The sequence below is a fragment of the Mastigoproctus giganteus genome, chromosome 10 (genome assembly GCF_048544385.1).
Source record: "Mastigoproctus giganteus isolate SK-2022 chromosome 10, ASM4854438v1, whole genome shotgun sequence".
Classification (NCBI taxonomy): domain Eukaryota; kingdom Metazoa; phylum Arthropoda; class Arachnida; order Uropygi; family Thelyphonidae; genus Mastigoproctus; species Mastigoproctus giganteus.
Genome location: NC_143584.1, coordinates 220714366 through 220736081, shown reverse-complemented (window position 1 = coordinate 220736081; position 21716 = coordinate 220714366). Strand labels below are relative to the sequence as shown.

Below are 21716 nucleotides of genomic sequence, written 5' to 3'. Positions count from 1 at the left end.
CTATAATTGGGTGCATACATGCTCCCCAATTACAGTTCAACAGTGTACAGTTTCTATATACTATTAAAGATCTTACCATTTCGGAGGAGGAAGAGGTCATAATTTTCTTCAATGTGGTCTCCCTATCACTTCTGTTCCAGTGCTGCTGTCCATTACCTGTGCACGACAACTTTTGGATGGAGATGCCACCTTGGGCACGAGGACCTCGCTCTCTACCGATGATATTTTTACGGCCCTCAACCTGTGTTTGACTGGCAGCTTGATCGTGTTCAACAATTCTGTTCTGCCAAGTTCACGACACTGCTATGGATGCCCCTGTCAGTTCTATAATAGCCAACATTGCCATGGAAGAACTAGAGCCGAATATTTTCGATCTGTCCGTTCCCATCACTCTCTGGTGTCGATATTTTGACGATATCTTTTTGATTATCCCTCTGGGATCAGAAGGTCAGCTACTCCAATATCTTAACTCCCTGTCACCTTTCATCCAGTTTACTGTTGAACTGGAAGCGAACAATAACCTTTCTTTTCTGGATGTTTTAGTTCAGTGCGTGGGCTTGCCTTTTGTAACTTCGGTTTTTAGAAAACCCACGTGTACAGGCCAATTTACAAAATACGAGTCTGCACACACCCCTAGACATTTACACAGCATGGCGTGTACCTTGTTTGTTTACCCATGCTTGGATCCATTCTAGCTCCATAGATTCCAAAAGAATAGAGATTTCCGAAGTAAAGGATCTTTCCATCTGTGGTTATCCAACTCATATTCTTGATAGGTGTGAGTTGCAGGCTCGTGAGCTTGTTGAATGACCTACTCCACCACATTATAATGAGTTTATCTCAATTGCCTACATTCCATACTACCCAGGCGTGTCAAAGCATGTTACCAGGATCTTGCACTCTTACCACATAAAGTGTGTGCAGATTCCTGGTAGGAAATTACATTCGATTATTTCTAGGGTAAAAACGCCCATCCCCTCCATTCTACATAGCATCTGTGCATACTGCAGTACATGCCCAGATTATAGTGGTTGTTATGTAGTCAAAACCGCTAGGAGACTAAAGGATGGTATCTCTGAACACAAGAGGGCTCTCTGGTCTGCTTATTCATAATGCTCCGCTATTGCTGAGCATTGTTGGGGTGAACAACACAGCCTTGATCTCCGTTGTGACGTTGAGATCATTTGCAACTCCCGTAACTACTGCCAATGATCATGGCTTGAGGCATTGCACGTATCCAATTGTAATAGTGCCTTGAACTCTAATTGGGGAATATGCATCTACCCAATTATAGAATCAACCATTTTACAGCATGATGAGTGCTGGCTTTCGTCTCGCTTGCGTGGTTTACATTCCTGACACCAGACACCTGATAATTCACAGTGACAATTGTTTTATTCCATATAACGATTATGCACACATAATCCACTTCATGCATGTGTCTTGCTTTTCAGATGTTTGATTCGTGCTCACGCCCAGTCGAGTCTTATATCGTTATTCCATATAATGGATATGTACCACCATCTACCAGATACTGTTTGTCATTCTATTCTACTTTACTTTGTTTCACTTTAGTTCTCTGTATTATTGTTATACATATAATAAATGTTATCAGTTTTTCAGTTGAAGCAATATATTTTTTGAATGACAATGCAACCCGAAACCCAAAGCGTTTTCTTTACTGTTCCAGCTTATAAAGTAACTGCTGCTCATGTGGGACTGAGTCAAATACTTTGCTGTAATCTAAATAAACAACGTCAAAATTATTCCCTAAATCCAGCTCACTAGTGACTTTTATAGCTGAATGTCAAAGCAGGGGCGCCTCCGTAGCCAGGTGGGCAGGAGTAGCTGTGCATAGCACACGCTTCTTGATTAGACTGGGGTTTGAGCCCATGCCCACCAAATACGGTGGATGCGGAAAGGTCAGGGAATGACCACTGCATATCCCCGGAGCAATATGGCCTTAGTTGCTAATGCGCCTAAAAACCAAATAACAACAACAATTAAAAGATGCTATCTGCTACACAATGTCATCAATCTTTACCCCTGGCAGACATGCTCTAGGGCGTCTCCGTAGCCAGGTGGGAAAGAGCAGCAGTGCGTACCACACGCTTCTTGATTAGACCGGGGTTCGAGCCCGTCACCACCAAATATGGAGGATGCGGAAAGGTCAGGGAATGACCACCGCATATTCCGGAGCAATATGGCCTTAGTTGCTAATGCTCCTAAAAACCAAACAACAATGACATGCTCTAGTCCTGTTGAGTTCTTCCACAACATCAGCTGAGGTATCCAATACTATCTCACGTCCAATACATAAGGGTCCAATCTGATTTGTCCTTCTCTGTTTGTTTGTTTGTTATTTGGTTTGTAGGAGTATTAGCAACTAAGGCCATATTGCTCCGGGGATATGCGGTGGTCATTCCCTGACCTTTCTGCATCCTCCATATTTGGTGGTTACAGGCTCAAACCCCGGTCTAATCAAGAAGCGTGTGCACGCACTGCTGCTCCTGCCCACCTGGCTACGGAGGCACCTTGTATTTCTCTTTTTTGTATTTATATATGTGAAGAAATCCTTATCCCACTCTTTGTTCTGCTTGCCAGCGATTTCTCCTAATCTGCCTTTGCCAGCCTAACCTTTTCTGTGGCACTATTACAGATCACTTTGTAGCTGTTATAGGCTTAAGTACTTTTTATTTCTCTGTAACTTTTCCATGCCCTGCAATAGTTTATCTAGTACTTCCTTGAATTTATTTAAGCTATCAACTTCCACAACCACAGATGAAAGTTTGTTCCGGAAATCAACCACCTGCTGGCTAAAGGTTGGATGGTTGCAGAATAGATGTGCAGTTAGAGCAATAGGAAGAATCCCATTAGCATTGAGTGTGCTCAATCCATTAAAAGCCTTAAACACCTCAATCACCTTGCAGGTGCCTAGTCTCCAGATGCTACAGTTTGCAGAACCTTTCTTGGTAAGGGCACCCCTTTGTTCCCCTCATCAATCTTATTGGCCTTCTCTGCACCCTTTCCAGCAGCTTTACATCTTTCTTAAAATGAGGCCCCCAGACCTGTATGCAGCACTCAAGATAATCACGTCCCCGCTAGCAAAATTCTTGTATATCATTGACAAAACCTCATGAGCTGTCCTGGCAGCCAGTTTGCACTACTCAGAGAATTTCATAGCTGACTGCACAATTACATACAGTAAAATCCCCCATTATGAAATATTCTCTGATTTATTGACATTTTATAGCGGTGTCATTATCTGCTGTGCTTTAATTGCTTCCATCCCATAAACCATATAATTTTTGGAAGGGACAAAAGCATTTGGGTTTGCTAATGTTTGATTTAGCCATTAAAAAAAAAAAAAAAAAACTTTAATTCTGGCTTGAGACATAACCACACCTTTTTCCATAATTTTTCATAGTGGCAGTGCAAGCGAGGGTGAAACAAATGAGGGAAAACGTAAAAAGAGGATTCGTTCAGATAGTGAATCAGGAGGAAGTCCAGTCCCTGAGAGAAAAGGCAAAAGAATTAGAAATTCGGACAGTGAATCAGAAGGAAGCCCAGCCCCTTCAAAAAAGAAAAGAATTAATACATCAGAGTCTGAAGCTGAAGGTTCAGAAAAGTCACCTCAAAGTCCAAAACAAAATGCAGATTCAGATGAAGAAGAGGGAAAAGAAAGATCACATTCCCGATCCAGGTCAAGATCACACTCACCATCTCGATCTCCTTCTGCATCCCCGGCACGGTCACGTTCTGCATCCCCGGCACAATCGCGTTCTGCATCCCCAGCACGATCACGTTCTGCATCCCCAGCACGATCACGTTCTGCATCCCCGGCACGATCGCGTTCTGCATCCCCGGCACGATCACGTTCTGCATCCCCGGCACGATCACGTTCTGCATCCTCTGCAAGATCACGTTCAGCATCCCCAGCACAGTCTCGTTCTGGATCTCCATCTCCATCTGAGGGAAGAAAATCTGCACAGTCAGAAAGTAAGTTATTTTAAATTTTAATATATTCAGATATTTGTCCAAGTATCCTAATAATTGACATTTTGTTACATATAGAATAGAATCTTTAATTGCAGTAATGATAGACATACAATTAGTCCCATCACGGCATGGTGGTACCAGAAGTTAATGATGCTGCTTTGTTAGAGTTGTCATGGTGATAGAAAATACGGCTTAATATGCCTCCTTTCCAAAGAATTGCTACAGAAGAGCTTCATCCATGGTTTTATCGATGAAAACCAGTGTGCGAACTCCAGAACAGAATCTCTAACAGATACAATATCTTAAATCATCGTTTAAGAGAATAATTCTTTATGGTCTGGTACAGAAATATATTTCAATCGGAGGGAAGAGGATGTTTGAGAAATTCCATAATTATTGGTATGATTTTAAAAGAAATACTTCAGGTTAAAATTAATATCAAAAATTAGCAAAAGCATTAATTGTACATGACTTACCTCTTGATTGTGAATTTGATTGTGTGATAAATGGCAAAAGCTTAAAATATAAATGAACTAAAAAGAATGTCAGAATTTCTATTGGGAAATAGAAAGTGCACATTTTTGCACCAAAATTAAAACAAATGTCGTACCACATAAGGATTGCTGTAGACTGATGCCACAGAGGTGATAACTACTATCTGCATATAAACAAAAAATCGACATCGACTCCATGGAGCCGAAGGTGGATCCGTGAATAACGGATGAAAAGTACAATGAAAAATACAAAATGAAATGAAAAAATACAATTTAAGTTTAATAAAATCAATTTTATTTTATTCGGTATTTTCATTTACAATCAACAGTAAAGGTTTGTGGTAACTAAAGTAGGATACATAGTTGAAACAATTCAAACTATTAACATTGCGATTGAAGACCAAGTCGATACATGATTGACTGTGCATAGTAGATTTTGTAGGATCTGATGTGAGTTTAAGATCGAATGTTGATTCCATGAAGTCGAGGAATGGAGCATTTTCAGATTTCTTAACGTCGATGTTGAAATCACCCACTAAAATTATTAGAATCTTTTGAAAGTTGAATTTCCTTACAACTTTAGGTATGTCTCCAAACTTTGGCATATAAATCGCTAAGTCGGATATTAAGAAAACTTTAATCTGCTCCAATGTTGAATTGGGTGAGATTTAGAATATTACAAGCAAAGTCTTTTATCCATTTATTTCAACTTCAGCTGTGCAAATGTCACCTTACTATTAACATTGCGATTGAAGACCAAGTCGATACATGATTGACTGCGCATAGTAGATTTTGTAGGATCTGATGTGAGCTTAAGATCGAATGTTGATTCCATGAAGTCGAGGAATGGAGCATTTTCAGATTTCTTAACGTCGATGTTGAAATCACCCACTAAAATTATTAGAATCTTTTGAAAGTTGAATTTCCTTACAACTTTAGGTATGTCTCCAAACTTTGGCATATAAATCGCTAAGTCGGATATTAAGAAAACTTTAATCTGCTCCAATGTTGAATTGGGTGAGATTTAGAATATTACAAGCAAAGTCTTTTATCCATTTATTTCAACTTCAGCTGTGCAAATGTCACCTTACTATTAACATTGCGATTGAAGACCAAGTCGATACATGATTGACCGCGCATAGTAGATTTTGTAGGATCTGATGTGAGTTTAAGATCGAATGTTGATCACAACAATATGTAAGCCACATATTCTCATCCACAGTAATGAGAATATGTGGCTTACATATTGTTGATTCAACTATATAGTATATCGCAACAACACCAGATCGCACAGAAGGTCTTTTGAATTGTGTGATGTTTGTATCCTCAAACATCAAAATTTTCATCATTTTCAAGCCACGTTTCATTTAATGCCAAGATATTCGATTCCATGAGAATTGGACCAGTTGCAATGTCTTCACCATGAAGTTTCAAACTCTGTGTATTCAACACTATTCTGAAACTCGACGAAGCAACTTGATCCCAAAATTGTAATGTGGTTGTGGAGACTGTTTCCAAACAATGATTATTCAAACGTTTCAATTCAGTTCGAAGATCTTGCATCTTAGGTGCATTACAACTGCGAGCATATTAGAATGTAAAGTCATCTTTCTAATGTACAGGCCATCTATGCTTCTAACTCTCGACAATGCAATATATACCAGTTGCTGTTTGAGACTCTTATCGTAATCGAATGTGATTTCTTTGAAAGTTCCACCCTGAGATTTATGAACAATCATGGCACAAGCTTCGACCAAAGAAAATTGTATTCTTTTGCATTTAACCATTTTGCTTTTGAAAGATACTGTGGCTGAACTTCTCGTAATCGAAGTCCAGCCAGATTTTAAAATGTCATGATGCAACAATATGTGCGGACAAGACTTGCGATGGCCCTTGGTTCCAACATTCTTGCTTTCGAAATGTAACCACAATCTTTTGATTTCTGTTTCGTCCATCTCAATGTGCTGTAAAGTTTCGATCGCTCCATTGACCAAACCATCTTCAACATCGATGTTTTTCAGTGATCGTGTAGGTTTTCCAGTCAATAGATGCAATACGTATGGCAAACCTCCAGTCTCTGCTACGCTCATTTGATGGAGTTTTGTTCGCATACTAGTCAACTGTTCATGACTCTTGTAACCGGTGAAGTGATCATCGGCTGTACAATCAATGGTGGCGTTTCCTTCCAATGCTTGAGTGTTATATTGGACTTGGTTGTTATGATGAAACAAACGAACAGCATTTGGTACTTATTCCATGAAAAATCTCGTGTTCTAAATTGACTTTCAATTAACTTCTTTTCTTCAACGTCTAACGTTTCGCCGTTTCCAATTTTAGCTAATATACCATAGAAGAAAAGTAGAACAAGCATTAAAGGAAAACAAATGATTTAAATCAGCAGCCATGAGCAGTAATACAGAAAGACAAATGATACTGAAACTGAAGAATAGCGATGGTGTGCTTATAATTAGCAGAGAAGGTATAATTAATTCAAATAGCAGAAGACTACTATAAAGAGTTATACAAGGAGCGAGGGAATGATGCCAACAGTGGGGAAGATGGATCTCAAATTAGTAACACATACAACATACCTGATATCCTTCCTGATGAGGTAGAACATGTGTTGAAGAAAATGAAGAATCAGAAAGCCCTGGGGGAAGATGAAATTACTGTAGAGCTGTTAAAATTGGGAGGAAGAGATGACACAGAAACTGGCAACTCTCTTCACAAAATGCATTAGAAAAGGTGTGAAGCCTAAGGAGTGGAATAATGCAATCATATTTTTGCTGCATAAGAAAGGAGATAAATCAGAAATTGGAAATTGTAGACCAATTAGCTTGTTATCCCGTATCTACAAGTTGTTCACAAGGGTCATTACTAATAGATTAGAAAGAATACTTGATGAGAATCAACCGAAAGAGCAAGCTGGCTTTAGGACAGGATTCTCATTTATGGATCACCTTCATGTAATATCACAGCTAATGGAGAAAGCAAATGAATATAAAACACCATTATACTTGGCATTTGTGGATTATGAAAAGGCATTTGACTCCATACAGCATAAGGCAATGTTTCGGGCACTAGAAAGACAAGGCATAGATACCCCGTATATTATGATTTTGAAGAAAATGTATGAGAATGCTACCTCCTTTATTAGACTAGACAAAGACAGTAGTAAATTTAAAATTGAGAAAGGAGTTCAACAAGGAGACACAGTATCTCTGAAGTTGTTTACTGCTGCCCTTGAGGAAGCTTTCAGAAGATTAGGCTGGTCACAGAAAGACGTCAATGTGAATGGAGAGTACCTAAACCATTTACGATTTGCAGATGACATTGTGGTCATAAGCCACGACCCCAAAAAATTAGAGGAAAATCTTAATCAATTATGCAGAATTAGTAAGGATTTCGAACTAAAGATGAATATGGCTAAAACAAAAGTAATGATGAACAAGTATGCAAAAGAAAGGGAGACAATCATTGAAGGAGTGGTAATTGAAAAGGTGGATTCATATACTTATCTGGGACAAGTCATTAGCTGTAATAATGAAAAATGACTGGAAGTCAAGAGAAGGATAAATTTCAGATGGACAGCATTCAGGAAATATAGTCACATATTGAGGTGCAATATCCCAATTTGTCTGAAACAAAATAATTAACCAATGTATTCTCCCTACCATGACATATGTAAGTGAAACTTGGGCACTCACCAAAAGAATGGAAGAGAAGCTGAAAACTAAACATTGAAGAATGGCACGAATGGTATTAAGAACCAAACTGTTAGATAAGACGATAACCACACGGATTAGGCAGCAAACACAAATAAAGGACTGAAATGGGCTTGGGCAGGACACAGCTCGAAGTCATGACGACAGATGGACTAAGAAAATAACAGAATGGTACCCAAGAGGATCCAGAAGTAGACCTGGAAGAAAACGACGTAGATGGGCAAATGAAATTCACCAGTTTGTGAGTAGTAAGTGGATATCCATTCCAAAAAACAAATGAAACTGAAAAGTTGCTGGAGAGCCCTTCATCCTGCAGTGGATTGAAAACAGCTGATGATGATGATTGAATGTAAAAATACTACGTTTCATCTGTTGTTGTTTCCTCAACTTCTTGAGTGATTTTGATCTCAAAATCGATCCCAAAGAATTAGAGGAAAATCTTAATCAGTTATGCACAATTAGTAAGGATTTTGGACTAAAGATGAATATGGCTAAAACAAAAGTAATAATGAACAAGTATGCCACAGAAAGGGATATAATGATTGAAGGAGCAGTAATTGAAAAGGTGGAGTCATATACTTATCTGGGACAAGTCATTAGCTGTAATAATGATAAATGGATGGAAGTCAAGAGAAGAATAAATTTTGGATGGATAGCATTCAGGAAATATAGTCACATACTGAGGAGCAATATCCCAATTTGTCTGAAACGTAAAATAATGAACTCCCCAATAATGTAATACTCCCCATCATGGCTTATGGAAGTTAAACTTGGGCACTCACCAAAAGAATGGAAGAGAAGCTGAGAACTAAGCGAAGAATGGAACGAATTATATTGGGCATCACACTATTAGATAAGAAGAGAAACACATGGATTAGGCAGCAAACTCAAGTAAAGGACATTCTTATCAAAACTAAAGAACTAAAATGGTCTTGGGCAGGACACATAGCTCAAAGACATGATGACAGATGGACTAAGAAAATAACAGAATCGTACCCAAGAAGAGCTAAGAGAAACTCTTAGCTCTTCTTGGGTACGAGAAGAGCTAAGAGAAACTCTGGAAGACAACAACGATGATGGACAGATGAAATTCATGAGTTTATGGGTAGTAAATGGATGGCTATTGCACAAAACAGAAGGAACTGAATAGTTGCTGGAAAGTCCTTCATCCTGTAGTGGATTGAAAATGGCTGATGATGATGATGCCAGAGAATACAACATCACTCTGTCTCATCAATTGAACCAGTGGAAAGAAACTGAGAGACCGCCATAAAATTGCACCACCGATGGAATTCTTATGAGGTTTGAATATTTGCCTTGCATTCACTGGTGGCAACTGACACAAATCTCCTCAAAATATGATATCTAAACTACCAAGCTCTCGATCAAATTCTCTTGTGATCTCTTGCAGTTTGGCATTGATCTTATGCAAAATGTCAGCTCTGATTATGCTAACTTAATCAATGAATACTGCTTGAACATATTAAATGCATTACGATAGAGGTTCAAAGTTTCTCAAGCAAGACGATGTATTTGCATCGTACCAACTTTGAACGCCGAATGAACTGTAATACCGTTGATCGCTACGGCTGCCTTTCCCGTTGACACTCAGGCAACAAATGCGTTATTAAGCAAGTTGTGCACCTGACTTAAGCGATTGTCAGTTTCCATCATAATTTTCAAGGTCTTGCCACAGCCTGCTGGACCAGCAAAGAATATTTGAAGCGGTGTTGTGTTAACTCGATCTGTTATTCGATTTATAATTTCAAGAATCAACTTGCGTTTGTTCTCTATTCATCATTCGAACCAACTTGCAGTAATCGTCGTTGGTCATGACATTATCTCACCGACGTACCACAGCGGATAGCAAATTTGCCGAAATCATTTCAATATCATCATTGTTCTCTTGAAGTCTGTTACTAGCACCCCTCTGTGATTCAACTCTGAACATATTCCTCGCATTTCGCTTGAGCATCCTCTTTATCATCCATTTCGATGTAAAGTTTTCTACAATACTCTAATGTTTTAATCAATGTCTGACTTGTACCTTTTGCGGAAATTCTTAAAGTACTCTTCATTTTCATCATATATCTGAAGAAACTTGTTTGAATTTAAGAAATCAACCATTTCATTTTGAAAGGTCAGTATAGTAAAACCATCTCACATTTATACTCTGCCAATTCAGATATTTCACAGTGGCGATACCTTATGACTCGCATCTGTTTTCTAGATATGCATTATCCCTTCACAACATTGTATTTTGCTGCAAAATCCGCCAAGAAAAGCTGACCGAACTCTCCATCTTTTGGTGTTTTCTCATATTCCTGTATAATATTTTCATTCCATATGTTAGTAAAATCATCATTGAGATGTTCTTCAGCCATTCACTTCTTGCTCTTCTTACTTATCTGACGCTCATGAGGCCAAGTAGTTGGAATGTACACAATTTTTCTACTAGCCTCAGACATTTGCTGGCGAAGCAAATACCAAGCTGCTTCTTGCGAGCTCATTTCAATGCTGTTCAACATTTTAATGTTAACGCATTTTAACAAGTCGGTGTAGTCTTGATCTGCGGAGATGGGGGAAACTCCTGGTGCCCTCAGACAACTAACACACTGTAGCCTCAGTCTGGATACTCTTATTGCAATTTGATCAACTCTCGATGCAAATGGCTTATGCCTCTGTTCGTTTTGTTAATGTATTCTACAACGTATGATGTGCATAAACGTTCCTCAGGTATGAACTGTATAATCCATGTTCAAATTTAATATACTATCCAAGTATATTAAAGCTCTATCCAAGGATCTAAGGTATTTGTCCAAAATAGTGTCATATTTCTTTTCATTAGAATGGTAGGTCTCGTCAATCCTGATCGAATAACATCCAAGTAAGTTTTCATATCCAATTTGTACTCTTCTAGAAACCGCTCGAATGTATCATAATTGTTTCTCTTCAAGATCTTTCTTATATTGTTGAAAACCCCATTTGAAACTTGAACGTCAGTTGTCTTGCATATTGGTATTAAAACTCGAGTTTGATCCATAGGCCAATATGGAATACTGAATCTGCATCGATCATCATTCTTCTTGAAACAAGTAAATGTATGCTTGTGCACTTGATTTAAGTAAGACTTCGGAAGATCCGAAGCACTGACGCTTCACAATTCATCTATTATTTCTGCAGTCTTTGGCATATCTTCCGAAACCAATTCTTTAGGATCATTTTGTAGCCACAGCAAAATGTGAGCATGCAGACTGCCACGATGCTAGAACTCTATACACTTGAAGAAATCGATTACTTTGAATTTCCCAAAATGATTGTACCTCTTCGATTGCAGTATATGCATTGGAGTCTTGTCAGTGATATATAGGAATTTTGCTAGCAGGGACAGGGAGATGATTATCCCATTATACAAGGCAATGGTCAGGCCACACCTAGAGTACTGTGTACAAGTCTGGAGGCCTCATTTTAGGAAGGATGTAGAGTTGCTAGAACGAGTACAAAGAAGGGCAACGAGATTGGTGAGGGGAACAAAGGAGTGCTCTTACAAAGAAAGGGTTAAGTTCTGCAAATTGCAGTGCCTGGAGAGTAGGTACCTGCGAAGTTATCTGATCGAGGTGTATAAAGCCTTGAATAGGTTGAGCAAACTGAATGCTGATGGGTTTCTTCCTCTTGCTCAGACTAAGAGCCTGAGGGGGTACAGTTTCAAATTGACAAAGATAGTTATAGAATAGATGTGCGGAAATTTGCATTTAATCAGCAGGTAGTTTATTGGTGGAACAGGCTTTCATCTTTTGTTGTGGAAGCTAATAGCCTAAATAAATTTAAGGCTGAGCTGGACAGGCATTTGAGATGAATGGAGAGGTAAAATGGGAGCATTTTTTTGGCTGATGCTGCATAAACTTGCTTTCTTGCATCATATGCTTATGCCAATAACATCAGCTGGCTTATTGAAGTATATTGCATGTGTGACTGGATCCTCTTTGACTAGTTTCGCACACTGCAATGCTGTCAATTCTTTCATTGGATCGTCAACTTTTGTATCTTCGCTACTGTTTAGTCTGTGAAGTGTTTTCAAGAGATGTGGCCAGTGAACCTCCATCACATTCAGTGTCAGAAACATGGTTGGTTTACCAAGTGTCTGATCATAGCAAGGACATCTTTCTTGCATTGAGACCAGTAGTGTACAGAATTTGGAATGGATTTGAGAAACGACGTTACATTTGGTGCATTCTTCGACAAATCTTTGGTCTTCTATCATACATTTTGTGTTATGCTGGAAGTTTCTCCAACGCATTTGAAAGTGTAATATAAACCTTCAGCCAACCGGGCTAGCCGGGTGGGTAAAGTGCCTGCCTGGCAACCCAAAGGCCGTGGGTTCGAATCCCGCCTCGGGCTTGGATCAAAGTACTGCCAAAACTTGGGGAGGTGCATTATGGCCACAGAAGCCGATACGCCAACAACTACCAAAAAAAAAAAAAAATAAATAAATAAATAAACCTTCAGTTATTCTCAAGCATAAAATTTTCATCGCCATGTATAGAATATGATGTGGCGTTACTCCTCGGTGCCCTTTTCATTGCCATCATAAACGGAATAACACGTAATCCATCTTTAAATTTACGTGGATGGCCTAGGTATATCGCTGGAAATGACAGTTCCTTAGCATGTTCATCGCAAACTATCGACATTGGTTGATTGTGTTGCCCAGGAGCAAATGCAGGATATTTGTCTTCATTCCAAAGTAAAGTGTGTTGCTGTGTCATAAGTAATTCGGTGTCACTTTCAGTCGACGCAATCTTCTCTACATTGTCTACTTGTTCACTATTGGTAACTCGATGAAATTGTAGCAAGAAACTGATGATCAACTGTGACATTATAATGTTTATACAGAGGAGTATTGATTAAACCTTAGCCACGATTTGACCATTTCTTTTCTCACATATCTTTGCAAGTAAGTCGATTTATGAATCAAATGCTTCATGATGTGAATGCTGTATGCATAATCATCGACTGGAACATTTATGACTTGTCCAAAAAAAAAAAAAAAAAAAAAAAGGTAAAGTGCAGCCATTATCAACCCACTGCAGGATGGAAACCTCCTCAACAATTCATGCTGAGGGAAATGGACCATAATCTGCCACGCTGGTCCAGTGCAGGTTGGCAGATCGACCGTATTCAGCAGTCAGGGGCTTGAACCCCGGTCTACTCAAAGAGCGTGTGCACTCCCGCTACTGACCACTTGGCTACGGAGGCCACACGAATCTAGCCGAAACCAACCATTCCCTTATACAATTGAGCAGCGGTAAATTCAGTGGAAATGGATGATATATGAAGCCGTTGGACTTTGTTTCAGCTTATAACCAAATACAATTATAATAATACATTTCTTATACATTTATAATAAAAATGTACCAATGGTACATTTCCTGATTATAAGCTTGTGAAGCATGTATTGCAAAGCATAAATGATGCCATGTTCTCTGCTTCTGGAAATTCATCTTCAAGAATTTGTACATGATTTGGCTTTGGGTAATCTCAAATCATTCTGAAACCACAGTCTGTCACAAACACTGCAGACATCTGAATGGTTCATTCAAAAACGTCCTTTCAAATTCTTTTGAAGCTAACGTATCACACTTTTGACCATCTTCATTCGCTTCTGATTGCACTGTTCTTTTCTATGTTGATGACCGGGCAGATGTCCAGCCATCAACATAGATCTTGCTCACGTTTACGCTTATGACTCTCTCTCTCTCTCTTGCGTTCTGTTGCTGACTTTGGTGCTTGCTTTTCAACATTAGATTTGTGATTTTGTTGAAATCTTTTAGAACATGTTTAGTTGATATAACTTTTGGCATCATCACAACTTAACTAAATGAAACACAACCGCACTGCTCGACAAATGCAAAGTAACTGAACAAAGTAGTTACTTTAACGTCTGTTTAGTTTTCGAGAGTTGTTCAACTCTCGAAAACTAAAAACCTGATTTGAAATCTAGTTATATATCCTTGTAGAACTCTCAAAGGGCAACAATTTTGTTGCTTACTGTTTTTGTCTAACATTTATAGTTTTCAAGATATTGTGAAAACAAACTTGAAAATGCTCGAATTTTTCAACTCTCAACTTTGCATCGCTATTACTCAGGAACCATAAGTGCTACATCAAAACTATTTATAGATGTAATTACTACATTTCCTACTGAACAATTTTTGTTGCTTATTGTTTATGTCTATCTATCATAGTTATTGAGAGTGAAAATAACCAAGGTGCAACGGCAAATGACCAAAATGTGAAATTTTTAATTTTTTCTTGCATATTCATCAACAGCAGTACAGGCGGGCCTTGATTAACACGATTAATTCGTCCCGCGAGCGCATCGCACAAAATGGAAACGCGTTAATCGAATATCATAACCAATAGGAAAAATTATAATTGGTCCTTGACCTTCTGGAATGTCCATAAAGAATTTTAAAAATACCTTTTAAATAACTTTTAACTGCATATAATGTAAAAGATAATGAAAATAATTATGGAATTAAATGTTTATTGCATAAAACAGTGGTTCTTAAACTGCGCTGCAGAATATTTTAAATTTTCGAGGGAAACACAGCGATACTTGACATCTGTCGGACACCGCGCGAACTACTAGCTCGAGGCAGTTCACAGTTTCAGCATTTCTTATTAAGTTGTTTGGACCTAACTACTAAACGAAACTATTAGGTATTTCTTTTGGTCTGGGTGCCCCTTGAAAAAATTACTGAGACATTAAAGGTGCCGTGAACTGAGAAACTTTGGGAACCTCTGACATAAAATACACAATGAAGAAATTACTGTTGCGGAAATATTTAAACAGTGTTGACTTCCTCTTTTCATCAATCAATTTCCGATAGCCGACAACAATCTTCTCTGGGCCCTGGCGAAATAAATATCGCAGAGAACATCAAACCTTTTGTTTGAGGTTCTATGCAATACGAAAGATTTCATCTAATTCTTTTACCGTTATCTCCTTCGCGGTAACATTATCATCTGGCTCATTTAAAAATTTGAATTTTTAAATGCAAGTCTGCATTGACTTTATTAGCAGGAGACAAACACGTCTTCTTCCGATGGTTGATGGAACACACCGAGGCGGGCAGCAGGCAAACGTTTGTTTATTGACCGTACGATTTGTGGTAAGCTTAACGTGCGATTCAAATCTTTTTCAATTATCGCATAAAAAAAAAAGATCATGTTAACTGGAAATTTGCATTGTGTAAAGTGAAAAGTGGTATCATTTTTCAAATAGCATTAACTGAATATCGCGTTAATCGAACTCGCATTATGCGAGGCCTAGCTGTATAAATTTATACTATTGTCTATTAGTTTTGGATATATAACAGCGAGTAGTCATTTAACTTTTCGTGACAGCCTGAGCGCTGTAGGGTAACCCCAGCATAGACGTTATTCACTTCAAAAAAAAAAAAAAAAATTTGTAAGACCTAATGAAAAAGAAAATTAATAAAATGCCAGAATAAACAATCAAGGTGTGTGCACTCACCCAAGGGAACACAATGTAACATTCAAGGGAACCCCCTCCCCCCACTGCACCAACCTAATAGGCAAATACAGATATCCACTAAGAAGAATGTTTAGGGGAACCACAGTGATGACTTTTGAAGATGTGGTTCCCCTATGGAAATACACAAATACACATTTCTGTCATTGCCTGCTGGACAGCAGAAGGACCACATATGACCCTATGAATATGATAAAGGAAGATAAAACATGCCTTAAATATGTTTATTCTAGTATTTTATTGATTAATTATCTGTTTTCCATTAGGTAGTTTGGATTTGATTTTATTTATTTATTATTATTTTTTTTTTTGCTTGTATGCAGATGGCAGTTAGTATCTTTTCAGCATTACTTGTTTCAATCTGCATCGTTATTATTATTATTTTTCTGTTTCTAAAGAATTTTAATTTCATTTGAAAAGAGGAGAAACATTAATAATGTTTTTGTTTCTGGTGAGTAAAATAATGATCTTAATATAGCAGTAATTTGGATTGATAATAATCATAATGCTGATAAAAGGGACTTAGTCATTTAGGTCACATTATTTGCCTAAACTGGATCAACTGTTAAAAGATATATTGCTAATAATCAATTTTCAGTACATAATTTCAGGAAAAAAAAGAACAGTCTTCCATACATTACTTAAACAGGAGAAAATTGATCTGCACATGTTGCAAACAATTGGAATTAGAAATGCAGCAATGCCATCAGCCAAACTAATTTCATATTAGCATTTACAGGTTTCATAATTTTTCATGAAAATCAAATCATTGCTCCACTTACGAAGCTTTATAAGTAAGAGTTTGTCCAATACATCCGAGAAATATAATGAGCTATAATGATACATTATCTATTTATAGAAATGTAGACATAGATGCAACTTATTCACCCCGATGATACTATATGCTTAATGGCACGAAAAAATTTGTTTTTCATGCACAGATCATTCGTATATCTGGCAAATAAATGGTTTGTGTATGGGTTTAGGCTCATCTGTTCTCTTAGAAGTGAATTACTTAAATAAGAAAAAGCTGGGAAAAGAGATCCCCTCCAATCTTGATATCCATCTTAATTCATATGGTACAGAGGTGATATTTCAATCAATGTAAACAAACCTTATCAGTTATTTCTTATATAGATTTAACCCTCATACACGAGATTAAAATAGATTTCAGAAATGCAAAAAATAATAGCCTTAACTTTCTTAATCTTATTTTTTAAAATCAAAATAAATTGAACCGATATACCTTTTACAGAATACTAGTACTTGCTGATAAATTTCCGAAAGATGGGATGCAAATTATGAAGGAAGCTCATTAACTTGCCTTCCCGTAATTCTTGTGCTCTCATTTCTGAACGTCAATTTGTGGCAAGGGGCAGGAGCACTTAAAGAAAAAGAAAAACAACTGACCGTTTTTTCCTTCCAAGGATGGGATGGTATGGAAGAGTGATGGCTAATGGGGGAGTTAGATAGAGGGTGAGGAGTAAAGGATTTTGGAAGTTGGAGATGGTTTTTACATTGCTTTGTGGATTATAGGAATAGGATAGTGAAAATAAGGACTTGTTTTCCAAGTACCAGTTCTAATTCCTTCAGAAGGGCTGCACAAGTAAAGGGACCCTTCCTGAGGGTGAAGTTCTTATTAAACCTATCTTGGGTAGTCTGATTTATAATTTAATACTGTGCCAGTGTCACTTTGGTTTTTGGGATATGGTAGCACAGAAGTCATTGGTTCCTATGCTGATGAACATGTTCAAAAAAAACAATAATGAAAGGAGACTGTTTCCATTCAAATCATATATGATTGGAATGAAAGATTTGGATTGAAGAGTGAAGGTGGATATTTTCCATGACTAGAACTGGATCAGTGTCTTTTATTAAATACCAGTACTAGTAGAGGAATTTGCCCCTGCATGAATACATGTAGAGGCAAATTCATTCATATCAGATAACTTTTAGAAAAATACAGCATCAAGGATAATCTGTCAAGAGGAATAACAATGGCAAATCTGCAGTGAGGATTGGAGAAGCATTGGAAAATGGTTTAAGATTAAATTTGGAGTGAATGTGGACACCCTATTGCCCCCTTTTTTATATAATTTTAATAGTCTGTTTAATAAAAGAATGTAAGTTATTGGCCAAGTTCAGTGTATGGATGGGATGTAAAATTGAATCATTGTTATATGCAGATGATACTGGGCTGTTGAATAGAATCTCTGCATAAATAAGGTTGCAGAGAATTTTCCATGAAAATTAGTCACACAAAAAGAATGCTTATGAATTTTGGTAGGGAGGGAGGGGAGAGAGTGAGAGTTTGAGATTAGACTAAATAACTAAAACTTGGGAGACATTGGTAGTTTTGTGTATTTCAGAACAATCTTTAATGAAGAAGGAAAATTATAGAAATTATAGATGGAAATAAACAATAGAATAAGTAAAATAGGAAGTGAGTTGAACATTCATTTGGCGTAAAAGAGAAAATTAGCTGTTTATTACACAGTTTTTAAGCCTATTTTACCCCCCAGGGGTGAGTAAAGAGAAAAAAAAAAAAAAAATTGATCAAAAATTATAACCTTCAGAAATGTGTTCGGGAAAATAAATGGAACCAATAGATGGAATTTTTTCAATGGCATGGCTATATTAAAAATGAGGAAATAAGAAAAACTCTTGGGGTAAAAAGTAACAAATCAAATAAGTAAAGCAAATGTAAGATGTTATAAGCATGTAGATAGGATGAGAAAAGGATAGATTGGCTTAAACAGTATTCAAAGTAAAAATGAATGGTAATAGGCTTAGAGGCAAACAAAGAGAAAGGCGGCTTAGCAGTGTTAGTCAAGTATTAAAGAAGAGAGAGAGAAAGAGAGTGTGCTTCTTACTCTGGCTAGGGTTCAAGAAGAAAAATATTTGTACTATTAATATATCAGTACATTTATACTATTGCCCAGAAGAAATGATTCGTACTATCACAGTGGCTTGTACACCCATTGGATATAACAGATCTGTATGGTAATTATGATGGGTATATATATATATACAACAAAAATTATATGCATATCAGTTTTGTTGTAAAAAATGTGCACAAATTCTTAATTAATGAATGTAATCACACTATGATTACATTCATTAATTAAGAATTTATCTTACTGTTATAATAGTAAGTCCTTTTGTGCAGCAGTTAAAATAATCAGCTATTAAATTCTCCACAGAATTTAATAGCTGATTATGAGATTCAATTTAGTATTTATTATTAATTCCTACTAAATGAAAAAAAAATTCACACTTCCATCTAGCATTCTCTTATTTTTCAAAACTTACCCTTATAATTTCTTGTACTTGATTGCTTAATTGAAATTTTAAATACTTATATAGTCGGTAAATGATTGGAGGGCTCTATAAGATCTACTTTGTTTTTCACTAGCATTCTTGAAAATTATATCTGTATAAGTTACTGTATTATCTAATAAAAATAATGAATTGCCCTGGCATACTTTATCAGCGAGTGCATAACCTTAAAAAAAAAAAAAAAAAAAACCCAGACTTTTCAAAATTCCAGAATGTGCTATATCTCCAAGGATGCCAGATTTATGAGATTCAATTATATATTTAATTCTATTAATAGTCTATAAATGCCATTTTCTGTTTCCTTCAAAATTAGGTCATGAATCAAATGATGAACGTTCTGCTGAAGAAAGTGATGGTGGGCATTCTCCATCCCAAGAGGCAAGTGAAAGAGAAGCATCTGATGATGGTGGCGGGTCAGATGATGAAAGAGCCCATGATGAGAGAAGTTCTGCAAGAGACTCCGACAGTGATTAAAAAAATCACTAGCCTGTTAAAAAAAAAAAAGGGTCTATTTTAGTATGTCAGTCTTTTGTGTATTATTTGTTGATCTTGTGAATATATATTAAAAAATGAACTGATCGTTATGGTTTGTTCTACATAATAAAAAATTCTTTGTTAGTGTTTTAAAGATCTTCGTGGATGATTTGTTACATAAATGATTCAACATTATAAAGTTATTGTAGTACAGCTTTTCAACAATTTTACTACACCTTTTATCTGCCACGATTAAACTACATTGTGATAGAGTAGGTTGACACGTGAGGAGACTGATAAATCATTATAGTGCAGCTGGATATTAATTAATGGTTCCCTTAACAGTTATGGAAAGTATAAAAAGCAGGCTACAGGTTCATGGTAATGGAGAAACACAAATGAACTTGCCTGGAGATGAAAACATTGTGATGCAAGAAACAAAATGGGTCTTATCTGTGTTTCTCTGCCACATCCTAATGTTCTCTGTGTGAACTTATTTATGTTTTTCTGTCTTATAACTCCATTGCATTCCAGTGTTCTCCAGTTATATTTCATGGCCTAATGACAAGATTCAGTTATGGCACATATTCAGACTACTTTGGAAGAGAGTAGTTTTATTACAAATGTTAATTCAGAAAAACCAATGGAAATATCCATAGAAAAGGTAAGCAGCAAAAACTACATCTCTATGATAGCGTAAGAGATGATTATTAATTGACCTGAACCTCTTTGGTTGGATCTAAGAGCTTTATAGAGGTTTTGTATATACACCACTTAGAGGTACCATAAGAGGTACATCTATTCCATATTACAGTAGATTTGAGATTTATGCACAGTCAGTAGCTGTTCAGAAAACAGCTAATGTCAAGAGTAAAAGAGAAGTCTTCGTTTTTTTATTTCAGTGCAGAAGCAGCAATATTTGGAATAACTAAGAAAGGTTAGAAGTTAGGTTAGCTTCAATAAAAATATGTGATCATGTCACATGCCTAGAATTCGAGCTATGAATGGTAGATTGCTCTTTGCACGCTGAGGTGGCCATTTTATTAGTTATATCTAGCTTTTCATGAAATGGGAAGCTTGCATAATGACATTGTGTGTTTCTGGTTTTCCCTACAATTTCATTCTTTAATCTGAAAAGTAAGTTTGATTAATTTTAATTATTTTCTTATGAAGATTAGTTTACCATGGGATATATAGAAGGTAAGATGCATACTGATGCTGTGTGTGTGTGCGTGTGCGTGCGTGCGCATGCTTGAAAAATTCAATGTGAGAATAACCAAGATGAATGGCCAAGTAACAATGTGGTGTGGGTAAGCTGCACCATGTGCTGTTATGAGCATCTCAGAAACAGCAAGCCTGCTGGGATTTTCATGTATAACCGGTTCGGGTGTGTCAAGATTGGTGCAATAACCAAATAACATCTGGCAAGTAGGGGACAGAAACAGTTGATATGAGAGAACAATGGAGGCTAACCAGAATTGAACTAAGTAACATGCTACACTCAGCCAAATAACCCAGGATGACTGCTGAAGATGCATTTCAGAATGCACAATATTCACACCTTTCATGGATGAAGTATCGCAACAACCAATTTCCAAGCCTGTCAGCAAAAGAAAAAAAAAAGAGAGTACTGTTACAGTGAGCTCAGGAATACCAACACTAGATAGTGGAAGAATAGGGAATATGACTGAAAAATCCCAGTTCCTGCTGTTTCACACTGATGTGAAGACCAGAATAAGGTTAAAACAGCATGGATTCCTTGTCCCCGATCTGCCAGATTTTAAAAGTGCAGGCTGGGTAGCTTACTGATGTTGAGAATGTTTTCATGGTTCACATTTGGCTTGATATCTGCGTAGCAATATTTGGATCCCATAGGTTAATTAGAAATTTTCTTGCGAGGCATTCCCCTTCGAGGCTGCAGTATATCCATTTGCGAACTGGGCTCTTCCAACATAATGCACAATATCACAAAGCCAGAATGGTACAGAATTGGCTGCAAGAAGATGAGAATTCATCCTGTAGTTGTTTCCCAATCACCAAATCTCAGTTGCTAGTGGGATGAGGTGGATGAGCTCTTCAGAGGTCTAGAGAAATCTAAATGGAACTCTGTCGGCTGCCTTGTGAAAA

General features: G+C 37.1%; 1 protein-coding gene across 1 annotated transcript in view; it reads left to right on the top strand.

The window, feature by feature from the left end:
- The window catches only part of LOC150079949 (RNA polymerase-associated protein CTR9 homolog), a 243782-nt gene extending 224183 nt beyond the window's left edge, over positions 1–19599 (top strand). Inside the window, exons 21-22 of the mRNA XM_090383623.1 lie at positions 3428–3999; positions 19429–19599. Of these exons, the coding sequence (XP_090239749.1) occupies positions 3428–3999; positions 19429–19589 (733 nt within the window). The 3' untranslated portion in view covers positions 19590–19599. The remainder of the gene's footprint in view (positions 1–3427; positions 4000–19428) is intronic.
- The last annotated feature ends 2117 nt before the right edge of the window (positions 19600–21716 follow it).